The sequence below is a fragment of the Manacus vitellinus genome, unplaced genomic scaffold (assembly GCF_001715985.3).
Source record: "Manacus vitellinus isolate BGI_N305 unplaced genomic scaffold, ASM171598v3 scaffold_5_pilon, whole genome shotgun sequence".
NCBI classification, from domain to species: domain Eukaryota; kingdom Metazoa; phylum Chordata; class Aves; order Passeriformes; family Pipridae; genus Manacus; species Manacus vitellinus.
The window spans coordinates 20,730,490-20,755,093 of NW_021940682.1; the positions used below are offsets into that span (position 1 = coordinate 20,730,490).

Genomic DNA, 24,604 nt, shown 5'->3' on the forward strand with positions numbered 1-24,604 from the left:
CTCTCAAGTTCAATACAAGCACACAAATAGTGACACATGATGGAAGATGGAGCGCCCAACACTACCAATGACTTTGCTATATTGATATATATACTGATCTGACACCCAACGCTATAAACTTTCATTCTTCCTCTGTGTCATAAAAAACCCCACATGTCCGAAGACAACAGGTGAAAACTATTGTCTATAACATAAAGGTTTTCCATTACCCATCAGCTGCCCCTGAGAGTCCCCAGTGACCAAAATTATCTCTCCGATCACACTCCTGACAGAAAGCTCCGTAAGCAAGTTCAAACTCCTCCATGGAGCAACTACGCAGGTGCCGGCAGAAGCATTCACCTTTTCCGATTGCTCCCTCCTTCAGGAGCTTTGGATAAGCCCGTGCTGGAGCGCCTCTTCCGCCGTACCGGCAGAATTTCCTACTTTCACTGAAAATTACGCGATCAGGAAAGCCTTCCCCCCACCTTTATCCCACCGCACCGCTGAGGTAACGGGGACGCGAAAGCTCCCCAGCCCAAAAACGTCCAGGTCAAACAAAAAAACAAACAAACAAAATAATAATACCAATAACAACAATAATGAAGCCACGTGTGAAGCGAATACAAAAGAAACCGCCGCACAAACACCCAAAACAAAAGCTCACACCCGAGCCGCCGTTATCAGCCGCCCGGAGAGGGAAACAGAAAGAGGAGCGCTCAGACCGCCGCCCGTCGCCGCTGTCCCCCACCCCGCCCAGGCAAACCCGGTCTGGCCTGGCCCGGTCCGTCCTCCCACCCTCTCCGCTACGCCGCTCACCTGGCGGGCAGCCGCGAACCCCGGCAGCGAGTCCCCGCCTGGCCCCGCGGAGACGCCACTGCCCCGCGACCACTGCGGAGGCGGCGCCGCCACGCTTTCCTCCTTCCGGGACCGGGGGCGGGAAGGCCGGGCCGGGCCGGGCTGCCTGCTGCCCAGCCCCGCGTCCAGCAGAGCCCGGCGCTTGCGCGGAAGCCCAGCTGTTGTTGCCAGCTGTGTGTGCCCAGATCGCTCCCGCGGCGGCAGCCGGCAGGCGCCGGACGTGGCGTACCGGGAGGCGATGCGCGGCCCGGCCAGGGGAGGGGCTTCGCGGCCTGTAAAACGTGGTGCCTGCGGGGCAGCGCGGGGCCGTCCGCCCCTCCGCCCTGCAGCTGAGGCCCAGGGAGCGCCGGGGTAACGGAGGAGCGCGCGGCGGCCGGAGGAGCGGGGAAGGTGGCGGCGGGTGCTGGGGGTCGCCCGGGGCGGGGCGTCCCCGGGGGCCGGGCGGGTGCTTCGGGTTTGCGGGAGGGACGTGGGGGGCCTCTGGAGGGGAGGGGGCGGGCGGTCGCGCTCAGTGTCCGTGACCCAGCGCGGGCAGGGCTGGGGCGGCCGGAGCCGAGGGAGGGAGGCACGGGAGGGTCTCTGGGAAGCTGCGGTTCATCCCTCTGTACCGCACCGCTCTGCGATCTGAACCCGTCCTTTTAAAGCAGGGCTTTTTGGTTTTTTTTCTGTATTAAACTATTTCCCTAACTACCATTCAGATCTCTTTTTTTTTTTTGTTTTACTTTAACTTCGTAATGCTCTCAATCTCAAGGTGTCTTAAAAGTTACAAAATAGCGTTTTTCTGGTTTTGGTTTTTTTTTTTGAGATCAAGAGGTGTTTTTCCCTACGTGCTTCAAACTCAGAGCATGCTGCCTTGTGTTTGTGATTCAAACAGCCCTAAGATACCTGCTCTTATGACAGATTAGATTTTAAACAATATTTTTTATGCTTGTATGTGACTATGCAAGTGTCTATAAATATTTATATTTTGATATGTGACTAAGCGGCAATACTGCAAAGTGATCCAAAAAGCAGCACAACAGTTTTGTCTCAAAATGTGCTAAACCAAATCCACCAAGGATCAAGTCTATTTTGAGCAGTACTGTGGAAGATTTTAGGCTTAAAAATTCCACTCTGTACTTCCACTTGGTTGGTAAAATATGAGGCTGAAGATTACTTGTTTCTATTCAGACCTTAATTTTATTTAGAACAAGTTGTAGCTTTTCTTTGATCTAGATGCATAATTTAATTAATCTTCTGAATTTTTCTGTTATTGACCTTTTATTAACTGATGTTTATGATTTTACGGATGATATGAAATCATTACAATAGAACTATTTCTAAATTAAAGCTTGACTTGCAATTTCATTTTTTAAAATAAAAAGATAACTTTCCCCTTTTAATGTGGTATAGGTAATAATTATTTAAAAAAAAATCTACAAGTAAAACACAAGTCCATTAGTGAAATTGCTGATGATCTTGTGACAGTCATCAACTACAAAAAGAAATGTGCTTTTAGTCTTTGTGATTTTCAGTATATCTTTAAAATTTCTTATTCTACTCCAGATGAAATATTTCTGGAAAGGTGAAATTAGCTAAAGCTTGAAGAGTTTGGTTTTAGAAAATATGAAAGGTGGGCTCTATGCTATAGAAGGCAAAATGAAAGTCTTGTGACGTTTTACAAAAGTGCACATAACTAAGAAACATAGTAAACACTGAAAGAAACATTTTTAGGCGTGTATTTGTATACTTTAAGGGTGAAAGTTTATGTTTGAGAATGATTAGAAGTTAAGTAGTCCTTTTTGGGTTTGTTTTTTATCCTAGCTTTCTCTTTTGCTTCTGCTTTTTAAAACCACAAAATGTCTGAAGTTAAGCAAAGGAAAAAAGGTATTTCTTCGTCTAAGACCAATGAAGGCTCACAAAACATTGAGAAGCAAAGTAGTTATGGGAAGCTGACAAATCCCAGGACGAGCTATAATCAGAGTTCCTTTTGGGTGGACTCACGGACAAGCTTGACCATAATTTCCCTTGCTGTTTGCCTGGTGGTGACCTGGTAGGTAACCCTCTAAAGCGGGTTTTAATATTTTCTTTTGTATTCTGTATGGTATTCAGTCACAGACTGTATGATTTATATTTGAATGCCATGCTTGAGTTAAGTGACTACATAAACTTGTTAAAGCCAGAAAGATCAAGAAAAGAATAGCAGTATTCACAAGCATGGAAATATGGATGTACAGTAAGTTATAACAGAAGCTTAGTTTATTATATCATGTTGAAAGTTTAAAAGGTGCCTTCATGAATTTTAAGTACCTGCTTTGGAGGCTACATCTAACTGAAGAGCAGCTTAATCTGCCAATAAGTACAACAAGGCTCATTTGGCAGGTCATAAATAGACAGTAGAAATGAAACAGAGTTTCTGTAAATAAATTGCTCAGCAGTGTGGTAATTGTTCCTCAGGTGGAGTCTTCAAGTAAAGGTTAAATACCTTCGTTAAAGATGTTTTAGAATATCTTATCAGCATCAGTACCTTAGTTCCATCAGAAACTGAGCTTCATGTAAAAATGATATGATGAAATTCTTAGAAATCTAGTGCCAGAAATTAGTTTAGGTTATTCACTCTAGACATCAATCCGAAAATTAAGATAAATTTTTTATGTTGATGTCACCTAGATTTCATTATCTAAATTTTTGTGAAACAGAACAATGTAGAATAAAATTATTACTTATGCTTCTGCTTACTGTTTTATGTATGTCTGTTTATGTCTCTTTTGCATATATCTGTCTATAGCTTTTATTGCCTAACTTAATCTTACAGAACATTTTATGTATTTTGAAACTTCTAATTGTAAATAATAATTCATTTACCATAAATTATAAGTATAAATTTATGAAAGCACAAGCATTTGAAGTAAGCTCTGTTGTTCTAGATAAAATTGTTCTAATACAGAGAGGACCCTTGCATAGTCTTCAAAAGACCTTGTTTGGGGATTAATAAGCATCCAGCAAAATGCAGGGGTTTTTGCTTGGTTGTCTCATTGCCTTTTTAATTAGACAAAGTTCAGAAAGCATCCAAGTTCACAGTAAATGAATCTAGAATATGTATAAAGTACAGGACTGAGATCTTCACTGCCTGTTCAAAGCTGGCATTGTCATTACAGTAGCTGTACGAGCTTTGCCACCCTGTGTTCTTGGGTGGTTACAATTAAACGGAAACTAGCCTTTCTAAATTCAAAGACTTCTATGCATGCTTTTGTGATGTTTTGTAAGAAAGTCCAAATTTCTGTGCGTGTGGTTTATTTCCACCAGTTAAATAATGCTTCATCAGTAAAATATCTTGCGAGGCAGTGCATCATGAGTGTGTGACAGTCTTCTTGTGCCAGTACTCTGGACGTTTTTTCTGTTTGAATGGCAGTACAGTGTAAAAAATGAAGTAAAAATGAAGACATCTATGGATGTTTCCTTCTTTTCCTGCCTCTTTTGGAAGATAACTCCAGTATGTAGACAGATCAACTTCATTAAATCCTGATTTTTATTTTTTTTTCCCTCTTACATATTGATCTAGCAGATTCTGTGAATAGAAATCCCTCCAGTAACAAATTGCTGTGAATCAGGTCCTGGAACACTTAATATCTGCTAATTATGTAGTTACGTTTTCTGTTTATTTACTTGCAATTTGCAGGTTTCTGTTTCGGCAGTCAGTTCAATTTACTGATATGGAAAGAAAGTACAATTTCTTACAGCAAGAAGCTGAAAAAATCCTGGATGTGGAAAATAAAGTAAATTTAATTTCTGAAAAGGTAATAGTCATTAACATCTTAATTGGAAAATCTCTCGTGAACATTTACCATCATTTTACATTGTTGTTGTTAATTTTTCTGTTTTAAAATAAATTTTCATAATGTGTTCTACTTGCCTGTGAATAGGCCTTTAGAGAATATTTCATGTGACAAAACAAGTCTATCCATGCCATTGTTCAAGTATGTAGATGTAGTGGTTTTATCTCAGTATTATTTTTTAAACTATTTTTAAAAACTTACATTGATGCACGTCCTTCAGTCTACCAGTACTTTTTTGTGTATGATTTCAACATGTGTTGATTTGAAGAAAATTTACAGGCATTTTTATGCAGTAGACCTGTTCTAATAACATGAAAACATAATGAACTGATAGATAAGAAAATAAAACAATGAAAAAATATTATGATGTGTGACATTATCAAGTAGAAAACTTGTGCTGACTGCCAAATTATCCCCAGTACCTTACAGATAATGATGGGATCACAGCATGGCTTATGCCAGTTATTTTGTTTTAGCACTGATCTCAGAATGATGTCACTTATACATGATGTAATTTGGATATTTATATGCTACACTTAAGATTGCAAAATGTTGCATGGCATTTACTGTATTCTACACGCAAAAAACAAACATGGAGACAAGGGATTGACAAAAAAGAAAATGGCATATATTCTATAGAAATGCAACAATAGACATACCTTTTTACTTGAGCTTTTCGTGATAGGTTAATCAACAATATTTTAAAGATGAAATATGAAAAAAATCATATAGGTCCTTTGTAACAAGTACAGTGGCTTTTAAGGGACTTTATTCTCTCTTAAATAAATGGAAATTGTTTTCTATTCTTACTTTTGTTAAGTAGACACGGACATTGTTTTGTGTTATAAATGCAGCTTGCGTCTTCTGAAAGTGTCCTGCAAGAAGCTGCTTCATCCATCTCTGTGATGACTGATTTTGAGCAGGAAATATCTTCTCTTCATAACATCATAAATGATATTCAGAACAATGAACAGACTCTTTCTCTAAAGATGCAGAGCATTAATAAGAAGTTCCAAAATGTTACAAATTCCTGGAGAAGAAGCTTGGATGAAATGAATACAAACACTAGTGGTTTAAAATCTGAAGCAAAGTTCATACACACAGAAGTTACTTCCCAAATTAATGAAGTCGACCAAAGAATTAAATCCCTTTCAGAAAGAGTAAAAGATTTGGAAGACAGTACAGCCAGAAATATTAGAACAGTAAAAACGCAAGAAGATGATGAATTCTCTAGAGTTGAACACAAGTTGGACTTGCATGCAAAGGCAGTTGAAAAGCTAGAAGAAGAACAGAATAGTCTGGTAGCCAAGGACACGGACCTGAATCAGAAACTTGCAAACTATGAACCTAAAATTGAGGAGTGCAAGACTCATTTGCCAACAATTGAAAATGCTATTCATTCTATTCTTAGATTGTCAAGTGAATTGCTAGGTATGGAGAAAAAGATACAGGACTTGACAACACAGCTGTTCACTGTGGAAAATAATATGTTGAAAACAGTTTCTGATACAATGGCGATGCAAAAGGTTCTCGAAGGCATACAGTACAATGGCAGCTTGTTGAAAGTGCAACATGAAATAGCAGCTTTAGAAACAGTAGTGCCTGACATAACAGTATCTTCAAAAGCAAAAGGAGTAACTTTAGAAAGCTGTAACTTAGGAGATGACCAGAAGGGGGATAAGTAAATTTGGACTTAGGTTTTTCATTGATGAAAAAGCACTTTATTTTCAATAATGTGATTTCAGTGTATGTTAAGGATATGTCATTAATTTAAACAGACATTGGATTAGCCTGAAAGGCAAACTTATAATAAAGAGGCTAGAGAGCAAGCCATACTGTGTTGAAAAAGGAAAGAAATATTTTCTTAACTTAAGGATTATATTCAGCTTATTTATTAAAAGATCCTTTTCATTTAAGGAATTTGAAGCAAAGTGTTTAGATTTAAGGAAAAAAAACCCTAATATTTTTAGTTTTCACTACTTAAGTTTCTGTTGTTATTACTTTTTGTATTATTTTCCATGGACTTGTAACACAATGAACAATTAATCACGTATTTCTCAGTAGAGAAACATGTACCTTCCTATAATGTATTGTATACCATAACGGTTTGGGGCTTATGGCACAGGCTTCTCAATGTGAGAATTGCTATTGGGATCTATGTATTTTATTATGTGCAGGAAAGCACTGAGTACATTTTTAACAGCTGAAGCTTAGCTACTACAGCATTACAGAAAACACTAGTGAAGAATCCCCTACTGAGAACGTTGTCTTGTATTTATAGGCAGCTGGTATTTACATAGCAGCTGGTGCTATCATTTATTTCTTTGACCCCATGAAAATATTCTCCTTAGACCTCATTTCCAGCCTTTTCAAATGTCCTAAAATCACTGGCATTGCTTTGTTCTGCCATTGAAGTCACTGAACTACATATAGACTAAAGTTCTTATTAACAGATATTCCTGTTAGATTCTTCTTCCATCATTTAATTTACAAGTTTGGTGTGATAAGTCACTGGATTAGTTTGGGGGTTGTTTGTTTGTTTTGGTGCTGTTAGAAACAAATTTTAACCTTTTATTCTGTAGAATGTTCTCTATTAGGCATTACATTATATATCTGGTATTGCTTTGCATTTCAAAGGGAAAAAAAATTAACAGTGCCACTGACATTGTTTCCCAAAGTTTGCTGAACCAAGAGCTGCAAAAGTAATTAATGAAATCCACAGAGTTAAGTACTTGGGATCAGGGAATATCCAGTTTATCCATAGATCTACTTACACATATTATCTAATAGGCCTGATAGCTGTTCATTGAAATGTGGATCTCAGGGATAATATCATTTTTTTGTCTACAGATTTATATCTTGCTAATTTTGTATTTCGGAACTCAGGAAAGTAGTTTGCTTAGTTGAAACAGTGTGAACCCACAATATTTATGACTTAATCAGACTTAAGTTAAATTATTCTGGTTTTGTACAGTTGTTTCTCTAGAACTCCACTGAAATCTTCACTAAAGAGGTAAAAGTGCCCATTCAAGAGACTATGAAACCAGCATTTCTCAATGTTATAAAGCTGTATCAGTTTCATATATTTATTGCTTATGTATCAATTTGTGTCTGTTTACAGTCATATTCAAAATAAAAATACATTGTAGTGAATTGTCCTGTCCTGGTACATAATCTAATTCAAAATAAACTGCTCCTTTGGAAAGGGTACAGAGTAAATACTTTAGTGTTCCATGTCCCATTAAGAAAAACTATTCTGTAAAGAAATGTTTTTTAAATACTTTTCTGAAGTGTGTTCTAGTTATAGTGTTTCTACTTCATATCTTTTTTGGGGAAGGGTGGCTAGATTGTCAACCTTAACATTATTGAAACCTGAATGTACAGGAATTTGAACAGGAAATCTTCATCTTTAGAGGGCATTAGCTAGGAAACAAGCACAACTTTCCACAATTTTGGTCTTTTGCTTTTGAGCAGACAGTTCTGAGCTAGTGAGGAATGACCAACACTATTGAAGAGCTAAAAGTATTTGTTTCTTTGGTGGTATTTTTACTGCTAGCGTCTAGAAGAGGATTAATATGAAACTAATGATAGCCTCTTAGAATGTGTTTCAACTTGCCCATTTAGTGGTTTTTTTCTCTCCAAGTTCTACCCTGACTTTTTGGGGATTGAACAGGATAGTATCACTCACATATTTTCCTTTCTTCCTCTCAAATTTGAAAACCAAGAACTAGTCATTTTAAAAAAAAAGTGAACTAGTAAATCCAGGCAAAAATCCAACAATAGCAATTGTGTTCTCTCATTAAAGTAGCTTTTAGGGAGACTTACTACAAAAATTCCTATAAATGGAAAAAGATTGCATTTGATGACTTGTGTTTTCAGAGGTCATGTGGGAAAGTCATATAGCACCTTCCTGTAATTTTTTGTTGTAACAGAAAAAGTAGTAACATTTTTTATGTATACTGTCAGGAAAAAAAAATTTGGTTGTGTTGCAACAGAAGCTGATTTCCTAGAGACAGGATTTGCACTCAATTTGAATATCAGAATAGTAAGATATTTCATTTGAGTATAGCTTGAATTATGATGTGAGTTGTTAAGCTAGATATATTTTTGTATCCCTCTAGTGTGAAAAGACTTGGAACTTAATGGAACAGCTGGAAGATCTTGAAATAATTTCTCACATAAAGCATCTGCAGGAAGATATTTATACAATGAAAACATGGTCTAGCAGCATAATTAGAAAACAAGAAGAACTGCAGAAGAATTTAACAAGCCTTTATCATGCAGTTTCAAGCATTGAACAGAATGCAGCTTCTGTAGCAAAAAACATAACGTTGACAATCGTGACAGTAAAAACTGACATAAGGCGCATTTCAGGCCTAGTCTCAGAAATGACTGCACTGACAGATTCTTTGCAAGCACTAGAAGATAAGGTAGAAAAAGGTGAAAAGACGACAGTAAAAAATATAGGTGACCTCCTCACCAGTAGCATTGACCGAAGTACAAAAATACAAAGCTTGGCATCCAGTAATGCAAGAAAAATCGAGCAAATGAAGATGGCATTGTCTGAGTTAAGGAGTGATTTTAACAAGCACTCAGATAGACTTTTGAATCTTGAAGGTGACAGAGCAAAAGTTCTGAAGACGGTTACATTTGCAAATGATTTAAAACCCAAGATGTACAAAGTTAAAAAGGAGTTTGCTGTCTTGGAGCCATTAATAAATGACCTAACGCTGAGAATAGGAAGATTAGTGGAGGAGGTACTACGACGGGAAAAGGAAATTGCTTTACTGAATGAGAAACTGGCCAATCTAACAAGAGTTCAAACCAAGATCAAGGATGTGAAAGATGAAATAACCAAGATCTCAGACTTGAACTGATCATTGAAAGGCCACTGCCTAAAGAATAGTGTTTGAGGAGTTGTTAACTTCATCACATGCAGTACTAAGAAGACAGACAATATTTAAAGGCTTCATTTAGAAGCACACTCAAACTTGAGGTTTGTCCTATTCCTTTGAAAAGGACAGGAAAAAGTCATACTGATTTCAAGGGAGAAGTTTATAAAGTGAGCAAAAACCATGTCTCTCTGCATGTATTTCTCTTTCTGAAGAATGACAAATGCTACATTTAATAAATTGCTTGTTTTGTACAATAAAGCAGTGTTAAAACACAAAATTATGTTCTTAGCTTTGGAGTTTGCTTTCATGAAGAAAGCGGGACACAAGACTGACAGATCTTCAGTTTTCCTTTCCTGCTCCAAAGGAGGAAATAAAATTGTGGCTTCCAGCAAAACAAGAGTTAGTCAAACAGCAATAGCAATTTGTCTCAATATATTCAGTCTGTGATTTTCGTAAACTAAAGTGGTTTCTTTTTTAATAATATTTAATGAGGTAAATGCAGTGAAGCAAGCAATGCCCAGAAATATTGCTGATGCCTTGCAAAGAGTTTGTCACGCAATTAGATAGAGTAAATTGTATAAGGTTTCCTATGAGGCTTTATAGTTGTAAATCGTAATTACTGTGCAGCACCATTCATCTTTAAAACACAGAATTTCTATAGGGACAATGCTCTGAGAGACCTACTAACCCTGCTGATGGCTTTATCACCAGTGTCATGGTGTCTGTTCAGGAATCCTAACAGTTATTCATTCATTATTTCTTAGTCTGCAAAATACTATAGTGAGTAGCAGAATTGCAAAGAGAAGCTACTTACATCCCAAAAGGCTACACTGATATGAGCCAATGGCAGCATTTCTGTGCTGAAAAACAGGAGATCTGGGACGTTTGAAAATGCTGTAGGTAGTAGACTGAAGTAACAACATAGTGAGAATGGGTTTAGCAGACGAAGGGCAGGGGGGAAAGTACATTAAATAGGAATAAAAATTACTATAAAAACCTATTAGGAGCAATACAGCAACTCAAAAAATCCCTGTAAATGGAATTATATCAAGAAGTGTCAGTATATGGTAAGGCCTTTATAACTTCTCAATTGTTTAGTTGGTCATACCTGAACATCTTGCAGCTACTAGACTCTTGATTGAATGGAAAATATAACCATTCCTCTCCCTCACCATTCTCATCCTCATTCAGCATTCCATATCTTTTGGTCAGCTTCATGTTGCTGGTCTTCCATACCCCTTCATTGCCCTCAGTCAACCTCAAATACTTCATTTAAAATCTTCCTCTTTTTGGTAAACGTCTATTGCTACCTCCCAATTTTTTTTACCCCTTTCCAGTCCACCTGACAGACCACAAAAATAAACCTGTCAAAAGACAAATGCTTCTAGAAAGCATCCACAGACACCCTTTACCAACTCCTGACCCTTTGCTCTTTCACAAAATTCTTAAGCGAGCCCCTAAAAATAACCAAATGGCATTTAAAGGAGACAGAAAAATCAACAGCCAGAATGGTCAGCCATGCTAAAGCATGTGGTGTATATACCTCAAAAAATATATATGCACATACACCATGAGAGTTTGAGGATTACATAATAAATATATCTCATCTGTATATTAAATCCTGCTCTTCAGTGATCCACCAACTCTATTTTGGTTATTTTAGTGTGCAAGCTCATGTTGCATCAAGGAGAGCACTTGGCACAACAGACATGGTTACAAAAGGAACACAGATAAGCGGAGTGAGAAATGCACTCTGCACGTCTTTCACTGTGACCCATACGATGCAGTTCACAGTTACCAGTGGATTAACGGCATCATGGGCTACAGTAATTTAATTTATTTAATTTTCAACGTTATGAATGCACCATTTGTCATCAGTAGCCAGCAAAAACCTGGAGAGGCAGAACTGGACAACCAGCAGAGTGCTACCTACACAAGTGATGTGGAAAATACGCTCCAGCCGCACAATTAATCAGAGCACTCTTGACACAACAGAGGTCTGTCTGCATGAAAAGAGCACTCTCTTCTTGGAACATTAACCAGAAAATAAGCCAGGATAAACAACCGTGGATTTCAACCCCCAGATGAATAACCTCCAAATTCTAGAACACATCTACCAGGAAAAAGCAGAGTAGACGGCCCTGTGCATGGTCTCTATGGCAAGTTCAGGACCATTAATTTCCCTTTCCCTTCAGATGTATGCAGACCACCCACCCTTCCTTCCCAGGAAGTGCAGGTCTAAAGCATTATGATCCTTTCAGAAACCTTTCCTGCTGCAAGCAAGAGAAAAAATTTAAGTCATAAAGATTACTTCGAAAAAATATTTTAAAAAAATCTCGATCTAACGTTGGCACATCCACATGTTGTCCTCATACATAAGGAGAGCAATCAGTAATTCTGCCATAATCTGCACAAGTATTACAAATTTGCCCTTCAAGCACACACCTCCACTGTACCAAAAAAACTGAAGAGTAGTTTTGCAATTACACTGCCCTAAGGACAAAGGCAAAGCTCTTTCTACAGCAGAAAAGGTGAGGCAGAGAGTGAAGTATTTTTCAAAAATTTAAAGCAGTCTGCTACTCACCTTATTTTAGTACTGTCAGTGATGGGGAGAGTTATCAGCTCAGGAAAACTACAACCCCTTACTAAGTTCGTTTCTAGGGTCACTCAAAGATACTCTCTCCAATTTTACCAAGTGATTGAGAGATTCAGATAATAATGAAAATTACAGCTATGGTTCTTAAAACAGATCATCCCATGGAGCCCAACCTGTGGTGACACTCAGGAGATCTTTGCTTTTAATTTAGTTTGTAGGCACAAAACTGGTCAATTAATATTCTTGTCAGCAACTTGCAAGGAAAAAAACAACTCAAAAGCCAGCAACAGCATCAAATAATCAACAATGAAAAATTACATGAGCAAAGTAATCCCAAAACATTAAAATCTACTTTTAGACAGTAGAACACCTGCTCAGCCAAGAATTTCCTGCTAGCAACATCTTTCTCCCCATCATCTGGAGTTACAAAAATCGTATTCTGTAACAAAGCCACATAGCTACTAAGCTCATCTCCCCAGGGTACTCATATTTGCTATAAAAAAGCAGGATGTTTATTGTTTTCACTGTGAACTACATCATTTCTATATAGAAATGTAAATTAATTACAACTATTTGTATTATTACAGCCCATTTTAAAATGATATGCAACAAACATTTCAGCAAGTATCAGCACATTTGATCTGTGGTACAACCTCATACAAATACTGTGTGTGAATGGAGTTGTTATTCCAAATTTATGTAACTATATGCTTTAAACCAGAAAACTCAGCTCCAAAACCAGCAAGAAAGGACGTTTTGTCATTCATAAAATATACACAAGCAGCATATATATAATCCATGTTTTACAAAGCACTTTGGGGTTTAGTGATGGGTCTGGAGTTATCCAAGTTCAAAATGGAGTGCTCCTTTTCGATACAGGACTTGCCCTGCAATGGAAGAGCGAGTCCATCAAAAGCACCACTGCTCCCACGCCCCAGCCTCCCAGACTTCGGAAAACGTACCAGGCATTATGCACAAAGCAGTTATCAATGACAAAGTTGACCTTTTAAATGCATTTTAATACTACGTTTTTCCCACTGAAGCTTATTTAAAATACCAGCAGGTATTTTAAGAAACATTTTACATGTCGAACCCTTTCCGAACAAGCATCTGAACAAGCCTATGGCTGAATGTCAATGAAGCCAGCACCTGCAAGACAATTCTCTCCCCCTCTGGAGTTTTCCACTGAAACACAACACTGCAATGATAGCTATGTATATTTTCCCTTTCTCAGTTACAGAAGAGGAACTGCTGGCTGCTTCTTGTAGTCTCAGATCTACTTTGATAAATCTGAGCATCTTTACAAGGACAGTTTCAGGTCTACCCTTGAGCAGTGAGAAAACAGACTTAAGATTCTCCTATTACTGCACAAAACAACTGTGCAACGTTGACCCTATTCTAGGGAAAAATTGTGCGATTTTGCTCAACATACAGAACAAGAAGCAGTCTTGTGAAATGTAGCTCAGCATTGGATTGTTAGACAATCAGGCTACCTCACTGCATGAGCCAAGCTTGTCTCACTCTTCTGCCAGCCTTAAAATTTGACAGAAGTGCCTCACTTCCCCCAGAATTAGAAGGAACTTGAGATGTTTTACAGCAAACAAAGAAATATCTACTGAGTTAAAATATGCTTTTAAAGAAACTGATATTAGGTACACAAAAGTGATACTGTTTTTTTCTAACAAGTTGTACCACACACTTAGGTTAACTTCAAAAGTTGATTTAACATCTATGGTCTTGATACAAGATCAAGTCATACTAAAGGTTCTTCCCCAAGAAAGCTCTTAGAAGCATTTAATGACTCATTAAATAACTTCAAAGCTTCCCACTCACTATGAGGAAACAAGATTTACATTTTTTTTTCATTAAATAATTCTAATTCAACACCAAAGTACTTGCACAAATGTTTTGTTTAGACTTAAGGAATTTGACTTTGCTGTGTAATGCAGTTAAGATACCAGCCACTCTAAGAGTGCCTTTATTAGTGTCCTGGTGACAGGGAAATGGAGAAGTTTTAGATTTTATTCCACATTCTGAAAGGCAGCAATTCAAAATAAGGCCCAGCTTTCTTGTTCAGTATAATCATCAAAATCTTGGAAGTTGGAGGGTTTTCCCAAGGGGTGAGAAGCTTGATGCTAAGCAAACCAATAGCAGGCACATCAGACTCCAGCAAGAAGCAGCAGTCAGTATATTTATTTATGCTATTCCAATGGCACCTGCCTTAATTGTCCTTTTAGCTCTGAAGGAACCAAGTAAAGAGGAAGAACAGCACAACATACGTGAGTGCCAATGTAAGTTCAGTATCATCAGCTCACATGCTGTAAGGCAGATAATATCCAGTTTTGCACAAAAGACATTTCAGCTCCAGCTCTACTATGTGAACAAAGTAGTACTGGAGAGGGTGATTATCTACTGTGGGTTACTGAACAAGTGAAATGCAGAGGGCAGCGTTATCATCCTTCAGTAAAAGACTGCATGACTGTCTCCTCCTGCATGCCTAGGAACCTAGATTTCTTCACATCAGGGTCCAAAAAAAAAAAAAAGGTTATGACTCCTTGCCCTGCAGAAGTGCATGGTTCAACCAAAGCTCAGCATTAAAATGATTCATTAAAAAAAATAAATTAAAAACTACAGCCATAGCAAACATAGGGAAAAGCTGGCAAGTTTTTCCAACTCTCCAATAAAAGACAAGCCATTTTTATCTTATTGGAAAGCTGAACTAAGTTTTTAGTGGTTAGATATATTTGAAAATCTTTATTAACAACAGCATTTTTTTAGTTAAAGAGGTTTAATTCCACAGGACAACCAGAAGGACCAAGTTCTTTGGTGTGGTTCAAAGCCAAGAGAAGCAAAAATTAGTCAAGTAAGCATAAGTTAGTTAAGTTGGGATGACCATCCAAAGGCAGAAACAGCTTTAGGATGTATAAGATTCTTTTTATCTCTGTGGGGAACACCAGTATTATGACCAGGATGCCCTATCGGACTGCAGTCTCAGCTACTCAGGAGTTCAGGTATTCTACAGTAACAGCTTATTATAGGCAAATGACCAGTGGACTCAAAGTGCACAAGACTGCAGTTTGTTTCTGCAGTTCTACAAGGACACGTTTTGGCACTTCTCTGGAAACAGTGAAAGCCTAGTTTCGTTACAAGTGGAAGAGTAACACTTCTCTGATCCCTAATGTGTAGAACAGAGCCACTTTTTAAACTTTTTTTTGTGGGGGAGAGGAAAGCAGGGAGAGTATTTGACATATTTGCTGCTATGAAACGAAGCTTACATATGCAGTAGTAAACAGACACTAAGCACTCTGTTTCTCATTTATTTCAGGCAATGACAGTGGTTGAATTTAAACCCTCATGTGAGATGAGGGCACAGCCAATAATGACATCATATAGAGTTTGTTTTCTACATAGTCAAATATATAAAAGTTTCATGAAACTCATCACTGGGACAGCCAGCAGTCAGTCCATGAGTTGTCTATTCAGTTAGACCAAGCTTCTTCTTCAGAGATTCTGGCATTTCAGGTGGAGGTGGGCGAGGAAGTCTGAAATAAACCTTGACAGAATCATAGATGAACCACTGTAGTGCAGTCAGGGTACCAATCATAATGATACGAGCAAACAGACCTTTCCATACACCTGCAGAGCAAAACATTAAGCATGAGTAGCATAAAACGACAGGAAAAACAGAAATCCTCCACAAAACACCACAAACACTTGATCCAAAATACATGAAAGTAAGGATGTACCTTTGAATCCAAGCCTCATAAGAACCTGTGAAGCAGAGCTGCCCTTTTCTTTGTTCAACACAGACACCACGGAGTCAGCAGGATGGGAAACAATTGCACAGAACACGCCAGCTGAAAGAATAATTTGACATTAGTTCTGTGGTGTTTTAGCTGTACCATTACTGTGTACACTAATTACAACCAGCTGAAACCACATCTAATGAATTGCACAGACATCATGTTCTGGTATCCTAAAAGGACTTTGATGAAGATCTACAGGTCTCATGAGGAGCAACTGAGGGAGCTGGGACTATTTAGCCTGAAGAAGAGAAGGCTCAGAAGGGACCTTATCACTCTCTACAACCACCTGAAAGGAGGCTGTAACCAGGTGGGCATCCATCTCTTCTCCCAAGTAACAAGCAACAAGACAAGAGGAAACAGCCTCAGGTTGCAAAGGGGATGTTTAGATAGGATATTAGGAAAAAATTCTTCACCATAAGGGTTGTCAAGCAGTGGAACAGGTTGCCGAAGGAAGCATTAGAGATACCATCCCTGGATGTATCCCTGGAGGTACTTAAAACAGGTGTGGATGTGGCACTTGGGGACATGGTTCACTAGTAGAGTTGGCAGTGCTAGAGTAATGGTTGGTCTTAATGATCGTAAAGGTCTTTTACAACCTAAATGATCCTATGATTCTGTGATAACGTGATGTGAATAGAAAATACCTCAGTTCTGCTATTGCAGTAACTCTTTTGCTAAAAAAGTCCTTCTGAGTCTTTGGATATTGAAAAGCCTTGTTCCATCCAAATATCTCTTACCTTCCTTTCAACCTTCCCGACACTAACAAAGATGCAAGTTTTTCACTTAAATCAGCTGCAGTTCCTAAACCTGGGCATCAACACTGGTAATATACAGGAACGATTAAGAGTACTGTTCTATTACAGACTCATTTTTCACTAACAGACCGAACATAGTTTTTTCCCCTGCATATATTTAAGTTCCAAGTAATTTCTCCCATGCTAGTGACATTTATTTAATATTCTGAGAAGAGACAGGACTCTAGAGTTGCAGTAGTCCATTAATGAAGTGTAGGACTTAAAGATTCCTTACCAATATAGCCTGCAACAAATGTGACTACCAGCTGTTCTCCTTTTGTACATTCACTTCGTGGCTTGGGAACGACATACTTGTAGAGAGCTTCTACAGTGCGTTCAAAGCAGGCAAATTTCATCATTGTGTATGGAATCTGTCTCATCCATAGTGGAGCAACACCTTTATAGAAACTTAATCAGAGAAGAGACAAACTCAGTTTTGTTTTCTTCAATATTTAAGGTACATTTCCAACTTGAAATAAATTAGCTTATTGTTATTATCAAGAATAAAGTTTCTAAATACTGATATTGTAAGGTTGTCAATACCTACAGAACAGAAATTTAAGTTGTATTAGTTCCTGAGTACTACCTTAAAATAGCAACACAAATTAGACTTTTCCTGATACCCAGGCTGCACAGCAGTTTCTGTAGTCACTTTTCAGATTACAATGCACTGCAGTAATGTAGTACTGATACTACCAGTGCAGTAAGGCTAATGTCTGCATACCAGCCAAGTCCTGATAGTGAGAAATGACTGGTTTATCTACAGCCAATTCTATCAGAACAGAAAGCTAACATGCAGTTATGTTACTCTCACATGCCAATGACTCAAGCATCTTTGACTGTACAACCAGAAAGTTGCTGAATATCTCTGACTGGAACTGCTAGAAACTGAAGTTATCCAGCAGAACTCAGCACAAAGATACTCACAAAGATGGATCTAAGGAGCATGTGGAATTAACAGCCAGCTCAACACAGATTCCCTGAAGTATGTTGTTATCTTAAAATACAAAGACCAAAACGTATTATAAGCTAAAGCCAGAATTAAAGCAACAGTTCTTAAGAAAAAATATTCAGCATCAAGAACCTGAACAAAAATTAAAACAGAGATACTTACGCCCAGATGCCTTCTTCTCCAAACATTTTAGGCAAAGCCTGACGCAGAGTGTTTGCATATCCAGGTTGTGTCTGAATACGAACTTTAGCAGCTTCCATTGGAGCCAGAGCAATGTCAGCAAAAAACTCTGCACTGGCAGATGCAGCTAAATATAGCGAAGTACGCCACAAATAGGCATTTTCCTGAAGTGAACATGAACACACAGTTTTATTAATTAATCGTGCTTCTGTGATTACTCCACATTACTATTATATTGTAGATATACAATATCTACAATACTTACAAAAACTACTTAAGGCTTACCTCTCCCAGCATGTTGCCATACAGGATTTTGAAAACTTCATAGAAACCAAATTTACAAAGCCCTTGCATGGAATATCCAATAAAGGTTGGAGCCCATCCCTTAGCCAAGCCACGAACGCCATCTTCATTGATTGTCACTGAAAATCCATTGAAGATGCTCTTGTATTTTTGTGGATCAACCTAAACAGAATAGGCAGTTAAATACTTGATATAGCTTACCATTTCCCTTCTCACACCCCCATCAAAAATTTAAAATTTTTAAATTCCTCAGACAGCTGGCTTCCTAAAATTCCCTGGACAGATGATATACTCACCACAAGGTTACAGTAATGTAACTTAATCGTTACTTGCTGGTCTCAAACCCTGACTTATTGTCTGAATTTTGTTTTATGCTTATTCTCCAAATCAACAATACAACTATAACTAACAGATTTACTGAAATCACTATTCTAACACTGTCAGAGGTAATATGGTGCAATTATGTATAGATCAGATTCTTTAAAAATTTGATAGCTCCTGTGAGCCATCTCATCCACTCTACATGTCACACCTACATACACTCAAGTGTCGCCACAAACCAAACCTGATGATTCACCTGATTCCTAATCAGAAAAGGTTCTCTGCCCACCTTCAGTTTGATCCCCCCCCCACAGTCAAAGACAGATGGAGCAATGGGGAACAAAGAGTATTCGACAACTTCTACACTTTACTGTGAAGTCAAAGTACAAGGCTACATACAAATTGTTTTCTGCCCACAAAACTTTGGAATTTCGTTAACTTTTCAGAAATTAAAAAAAGATTGAATTGAATAGTTTTGTTTCACGTGAAAGGAAATAATTTAACAGAAATTCTTAAAGAGGTAATTAAGTCACATCACACTTTTACTTTTCATATTTGACATCATCCAACAGTTCCTCAGAGCATTAGGAAGGGAGGTATCAAACCGAAAGCCAATCAAAGGTTTCAGAAAAAGCTATGGGACACACATGCCAACCTGCATGTGTCTTGCAGTCTGGCAGCAACCTACTCAAGAATCACTTCACCTAAACATGTCAATTTTGAAAAGAGACATTATTTCAGAAAACTGGATATATCATTAGGTACACTGTAAAATGAGGCTACGTTCAAGTCAGAACCATGCTTAGTTATTAGCTATGTAACAGGTGTCCTGGTTTCAGTTAAACCATAGCAAAGGTGACCTCTTCTTAAAAAGACATGGGAGGGCAGGCAACAGGTTTCTTCCTGGAGAACTTAGGAAGGATTAGTAACATGCTTTGTACTGGATCTGTAAAGAGAAATGCTGACAGGTTTTACAAGATCATACCTGGAATTCACATGGAACCCGCCCTCCTGAACATCCCCTTAAGTGCTGGAGAGGGAAGTATCACCACCCTTACCATGTAAGAAACCCAGGACTGGTAAGCCCAAGCCAAGCATGTCTGATGTGTTACAGAATTTCTAGTTTGAGACCAGAATTTCAAGAGCTTAAGTATGTGAAAAAGCATCTCTGGTAAACAATGCTAAATAAAGGCCATCCAGAAGAACACAACTTTAAAGAATATCATCCAGTACTCCTAGTGTGACCAGTAGGTCTGACTAATTCAGAGTTCCCTCCTAATTTCAACTACCGTATTTCCAGAAATTTAGAAGTGTGCTTTAATTTGCTTCATTCTTGTAGATTTGCCTGAGAAAATCCATTTGTATGCTTTTAGCCATGGCTGTTCACTAAGTGATTTTAATGCAAAGCTGGTATCACAAATTAAGTGTGATGCAATGACACTCCTTCCAGGTCAATCAAGAAGCACTTCAAGGAAACCAGCTGCAAGCACCAATGGCCCCACTGATACCAAATCAAGTTTTAGCCATTCTACTCAAAGTGGCATTGTTAGAAAATATCCAATCCATAAGCCATGCATTGATATCCACAGTGTTAATGGATAAAATTACACATGCATGTCACTCCAGGCTAAAATCCAGATCTGCAGAACACCAAAGATACTATTTTCCTACTCCAAAAGCACTGGAATAGTGCTAGACAGCAACCAGCCAGCCAAGAGTAACACTGTGCTGGGTTCCTTTTAGCAAATATAGTCAGTTAAATGTGCCTTAAAATGTCATAAAAAATAATTCATCCAGATTATCCTAAATACCTTTGCTTCTCTCAAAAGTGGTATTTTGCTACTCTCACAGTAGCAGATTTGATAAAGTAGCGTTCAAGTTTACTCACTTCCTGTCATCCAGAAAAGAGTGCATCCCTACTGCAAACTATTAATATTCTGTCTATATAGAAGTAAAAGTTCAAGAAACATTTAAGTTTATACAAACCTGCATACGACATTTCACTAAATCCAGGGGGACAACACCAGTGTGTGTCAGGCCACAACTTAGGACCCCACCAACGCCACAGAGAGCATAAAACTTGAGCGAGCCATATTCACAACTGTATTCTGCAGCAAAAAATAAAGACACACCATGCTTTTATATAAACTCCATGCACTGTTGGACAATGATGTCCAAGGTATAGTTTATGCCTCCAATTCATTAGTAGATTAAATATACCACACTAAACATGCTTTTTCAATGTCATCACATACTGACATGCAGAACAAACCTGCATTCTGCATTTAACCAGGTCTAGGGGAACCAGTGCCGTATGTGTTGTTCCACAGCTAATAATCCCACCAAGGCCACAAAGCATAAAGAATCTGTTTGAGCCATAGGCACAGCTGTATTCTAGTTAATTGGAAAAAATTACATACATATGATCAATCACAAATGGTAACAAAGATAAACAAAAAAAACCAAAATTGACTGAATGCTACTTTCTCAGAAGTATTAAACTGAAATAAACTCCCATTTAAGTTTGTGGGAGTATAAATGTACTGTTAAACACAGAAATAATTCCCTTGCTTTAAATTACCACCTTTTAGACTGGCAAGATTTGATTCCAAGCCTTCCAAATTGAATTTGTTCCTTTAAACAAGCAATGGAAGAAAGTGACATTTTAGTTCACAACACACTTAAACCACAGAAATTAATCCCAGAAGCTGCTAGTAGAAATTATGACTCAAAGTTGCAATGTCCAACAATTCCCTCTAGTACTCAGGAAACAAAGCTTCTTTGGTTAAATATTGTATGATAGTGTAACTTCCGTATTTAAGTAGAGACTTATAATGATCTACAAGATCAGTGTTGGAATTTTGTTTATGCAGCTGTATTTTCAGGTATTTTTCAGATTATACAGGTTTTATTTTCTTTCAAATACAGAATCTCAAATTTATATACAGCTTGTTCATTCAAGTTTACATTTAACAGTACAAAATAAGGATAAAGTAGCAGCACAGTTCTGCAACCATGCTTAATATTTTAAATATATAAGTAAAAACAAAACTAATATACTTAATAAGCATCCAGAAAACAATACACTATGTAGAAAATATTTCCCTGAGTAAAAGGGCATAATCTTTTGCTATTACATCCATTGCTGTTACTTGAATATAATGGAAGTCATTAAAGTTACACCAGCTTAGTAAGAACTATCTCCAGAGAAACACTAATGAAAACCAAAAGACAGTGAAAACCTATCTCATGCAAAGCTTCTTCACTCTCTTTTTGATTCTGAAATAAATTCCTTTACGAACATCAACAAAAATTTACAATTATGTTTAACAGTATCAATAGAGCAGCAGTTAACACTAGCAGGCTTATCCAGCTCATAACTTTGCTATTTTAAGGGAACTTCTTCCTCCATATCTTCCAGATATATTACATTTTAAATTCACATTTCTCACTTAACTCTTAAAAATTAATTACCAAGTCAATACAATATCATTTTTTCTTTATTCTAAAATAACCAAGTCACAGACAGCATATTAAGCCTAAACTTAAAGCTAGACATCAGTTAACAGTCAATTGAGATACTGCTCAAGACTGCAAATATGCCGATCTGGGACTTACACAAACCTCCAAAATAGCTTGGCTAAGCTGGCAGATTTGCAGACAGCAGTAGTCTGTTTACAACTCTGCAGAATGACAGGTTAAACATACACAGACCAGGCATTCTGTGCAGGTGTAATCAGGGAACAGACTCTAGATCTGTATGGGGCAGTTCTGTCCAGCTATCCTTCGCCTGCAGCACAACAGCACTTCACTAGTTACCACACTGCCCAGACACCAGAAGTGTTTGTTCACAGTCCCTTTTTCACAGTAATTTACTGTTAGAAGTCACACTCCTGAACTAACAGAGACAGACCTTTGTAGTAGTCACAGAAAAGTAGAGCTTTAGGTATGTGCTGTATCACTATTCAGGCTGATCTGTCAGTTCAGTGTTCAAAAACAGCAATTAAGAAAAGCAAACCAGTATCAATCAGGTTGGAGCTCTTAAGAGGTATCTAAGTTTGTGGCAGTACATCTCAGACTTTCTATTTTAGAGGTAGAGTCAAATGTCCTAAAAACCATTACCTGTGAAGAGACCTCTAAACACGTAGTACAGAGAGCAAGAAAGTCATTCTAACATACCCAGGCACTGACTTAGCACAAACACCACAAAGCTACTCAAATATAAACACAGCATAAAAATATGCCTACTGTTGGGACAGCTACATCATAACTACTTTTTATCTCTGCTGCTGATCTGACATGGTAAGGACAAATTCCAAAAGCTGATCATAGAACATTTTGCCTCTGAGCTGGGTTATAGCTGATGCCCTGAGCTGAACTCTTTAAAAGGTCTTGTGGTTTGTACTGACTTTGTGTGACCTTGTGCAAGCTCAGATATCTTCCGCAACACGTTCTTCTTCCAACACAAAGGCCAGAGAAGCAACTGGTATGTGAAATAATGAACCCAGCAGAAAAGACTACAAAGATTAAAAACTACTGGCCACCTTTGACCACAACTGCCTACAAACAGGATGAAGATTAAGCATAATGCTTTTAAGAAATAAGTGCACCTACTGAATATATTTAGCATACCAACAAGCGATTTAGGGCTTTAGTTAGCTGGTAAAAGGATTACTACACTAAAAGCCAGAAGCAATTTCTTGAAAATTTATTAAGTAACATCCAACACTGAGTTGTCTTTCACATATTACGTGAATGTCCATCTAACTGCTCTAAAACACTTCAATAATCACAGTACTTGAAAAGGTGGCTTGCTGAAACCGTTTAGTTCTTTTATGAAAAGATGTTTTTAAGCTTTTAACAGCTTAAAAGAATTTTAATATATACCTTCACTATTGTGCAGCCCTTCAAAAGCACCTCGACAGGCTGGAGAGATGGGCAGAGAAGAACTGTCTGAAGTTCAACAAAGGCAAATGCAAGGTCCTGCACCTGGGAAGGAACAACCCCAGGCACCAGTACAGGCTGGGGGCTGACCTACTGGAAAGCAGCTCTGCAGAGAATGATCTGGAGGTCCAGGTGGACAACAAGCTGTCCATGACCAAAACTGTGCCCCTGGGGCCAAAGAATGCCAATGGTATCCTGGGCTGCATCAGGAAGAGCACTGCCAGCAGGTCAAGGGAGGCAATCCTGTCCCTCTATTCAATCCTAGTGAGGTGCATCTGAAGTGCTGTGTCCAGTTCTCAGCTCCTCTGGACTAGAGAGACTTGGAGCTCCTGGAGTGGGTCCAGCAGAGGGCAACAAAGATGATTAAGGGATTGGAGCATGTCTCTTGTAAGGAAAGGCTGAAAGAGTTGGGCCTATTCAGCACCAAGAAGACATGACCAAGAGGGGATCTTATCAATGTCTGTAACTATCTGAAGGGAAGGTGTCAAGAGGATGGGGCCAGGCTCTTCTCTGTGGTGCCAAGTGATAGGACAAGAGGCAGTGGGTAGAAACCAATGCACAGGAAGTTCCACCTGAATATGAGGAAGAACTTATTTACTGTGCAGGTGACCACACACTGGAACAAACTGTCCAGAGACATTGTGGAAGTCTATTTAAGAACCATTTGGATGCAATCCTGTTCCATGTGCTCTAGGATGACCCCACCTCATCAGGGAGCTTGGACCAGATGACCCACTGTGGGCTCATCCAACCTTACCCAGTTTGTGATACTAGAAGTATTATCACGGTACGACCTTTAAAAGTCACAAAAGTGATCGGGAAACATATGGGAAGCACTTGACTCTAATGTGCATCTTAAACACCAGTTATCTGGTGTATACTCTACAAATGCTAGGCACAAAAAAAAAGGAGGAAACAAAAGCCCAAAAACATCTGCAGGCACGTCTGGATGTTCAGATGTGAATAAACGGGAAAAAATAAGAGGAAAAGGAAAAGAGGATGGGAGACATGGTCTTTTGAATCCACAAATTCATACTCTGCTCTTCCCCAGGGATGAAAAAGTACGGGCCTATAACCTCAGTGACCGAGGCTGCAGGCCCTACAGAGACAGAAAAAGCGCTCTCTGCTCCCCAAGACAGACTCCGCGGGGCTCTCTGTGATTAG

At 38.5% G+C, this 24,604-nt stretch overlaps 2 protein-coding genes and 1 non-coding gene across 5 annotated transcripts in view; 1 reads left to right on the plus strand and 2 right to left on the minus strand.

Moving 5' to 3' along the window:
* Nucleotides 1–1,174: 1,174 nt before the first annotated feature.
* IKBIP (IKBKB interacting protein) lies at nt 1,175–9,831 on the plus strand. 3 transcript variants are annotated; one of them, XM_018080261.2, is made up of 5 exons: nt 1,175–1,185; nt 2,638–2,866; nt 4,493–4,610; nt 5,504–6,080; nt 8,771–8,879. In XM_018080261.2, the coding sequence occupies exons 2-5, from the start codon at nt 2,673–2,675 to the stop codon at nt 8,773–8,775; spliced, it is 894 nt and encodes a 297-aa protein (XP_017935750.1). In that variant the 5' UTR covers nt 1,175–1,185; nt 2,638–2,672; the 3' UTR covers nt 8,776–8,879. The 3 variants fall into 3 exon arrangements, with proteins under 3 accessions (XP_017935750.1, XP_017935749.1, XP_017935748.1); XM_018080260.2 differs by lacking the exon at nt 5,504–6,080 and having other exon boundaries at nt 8,771–9,831; XM_018080259.2 differs by lacking the exon at nt 8,771–8,879 and having other exon boundaries at nt 5,504–8,431.
* Nucleotides 9,832–12,624: 2,793 nt separating this feature from the next.
* The window catches only part of SLC25A3 (solute carrier family 25 member 3), a 13,232-nt gene continuing 1,252 nt past the window's right edge, over nt 12,625–24,604 (minus strand). The window contains exons 2-8 of the mRNA XM_029963435.1: nt 22,906–23,029; nt 20,483–20,604; nt 18,158–18,337; nt 17,855–18,036; nt 16,976–17,148; nt 15,887–15,997; nt 12,625–15,776 (exon numbers count right to left, since the gene is read on the minus strand). Of these exons, the coding sequence (XP_029819295.1) occupies nt 15,616–15,776; nt 15,887–15,997; nt 16,976–17,148; nt 17,855–18,036; nt 18,158–18,337; nt 20,483–20,604; nt 22,906–23,029 (1,053 nt within the window). The 3' untranslated portion in view covers nt 12,625–15,615. The remainder of the gene's footprint in view (nt 15,777–15,886; nt 15,998–16,975; nt 17,149–17,854; nt 18,037–18,157; nt 18,338–20,482; nt 20,605–22,905; nt 23,030–24,604) is intronic.
* Nucleotides 17,452–17,691, minus strand: LOC112841260. Its single transcript, XR_003212869.1, has one exon. It is a non-coding gene; the product is annotated as a small nucleolar RNA SNORA53 (small nucleolar RNA).

Coding starts and splice junctions, on each gene's coding strand:
- IKBIP (XM_018080259.2), top strand. CDS start 2,673: ATGTCTGAAGTTAAGCAAAGGAAAAAAGGTATTTCTTCGTCTAAGACC. Junction 2,867..4,492: donor GTTTGCCTGGTGGTGACCTG/GTAGGTAACCCT, acceptor TGCAATTTGCAG/GTTTCTGTTTCGGCAGTCAG. Junction 4,611..5,503: donor TAAATTTAATTTCTGAAAAG/GTAATAGTCATT, acceptor TTATAAATGCAG/CTTGCGTCTTCTGAAAGTGT.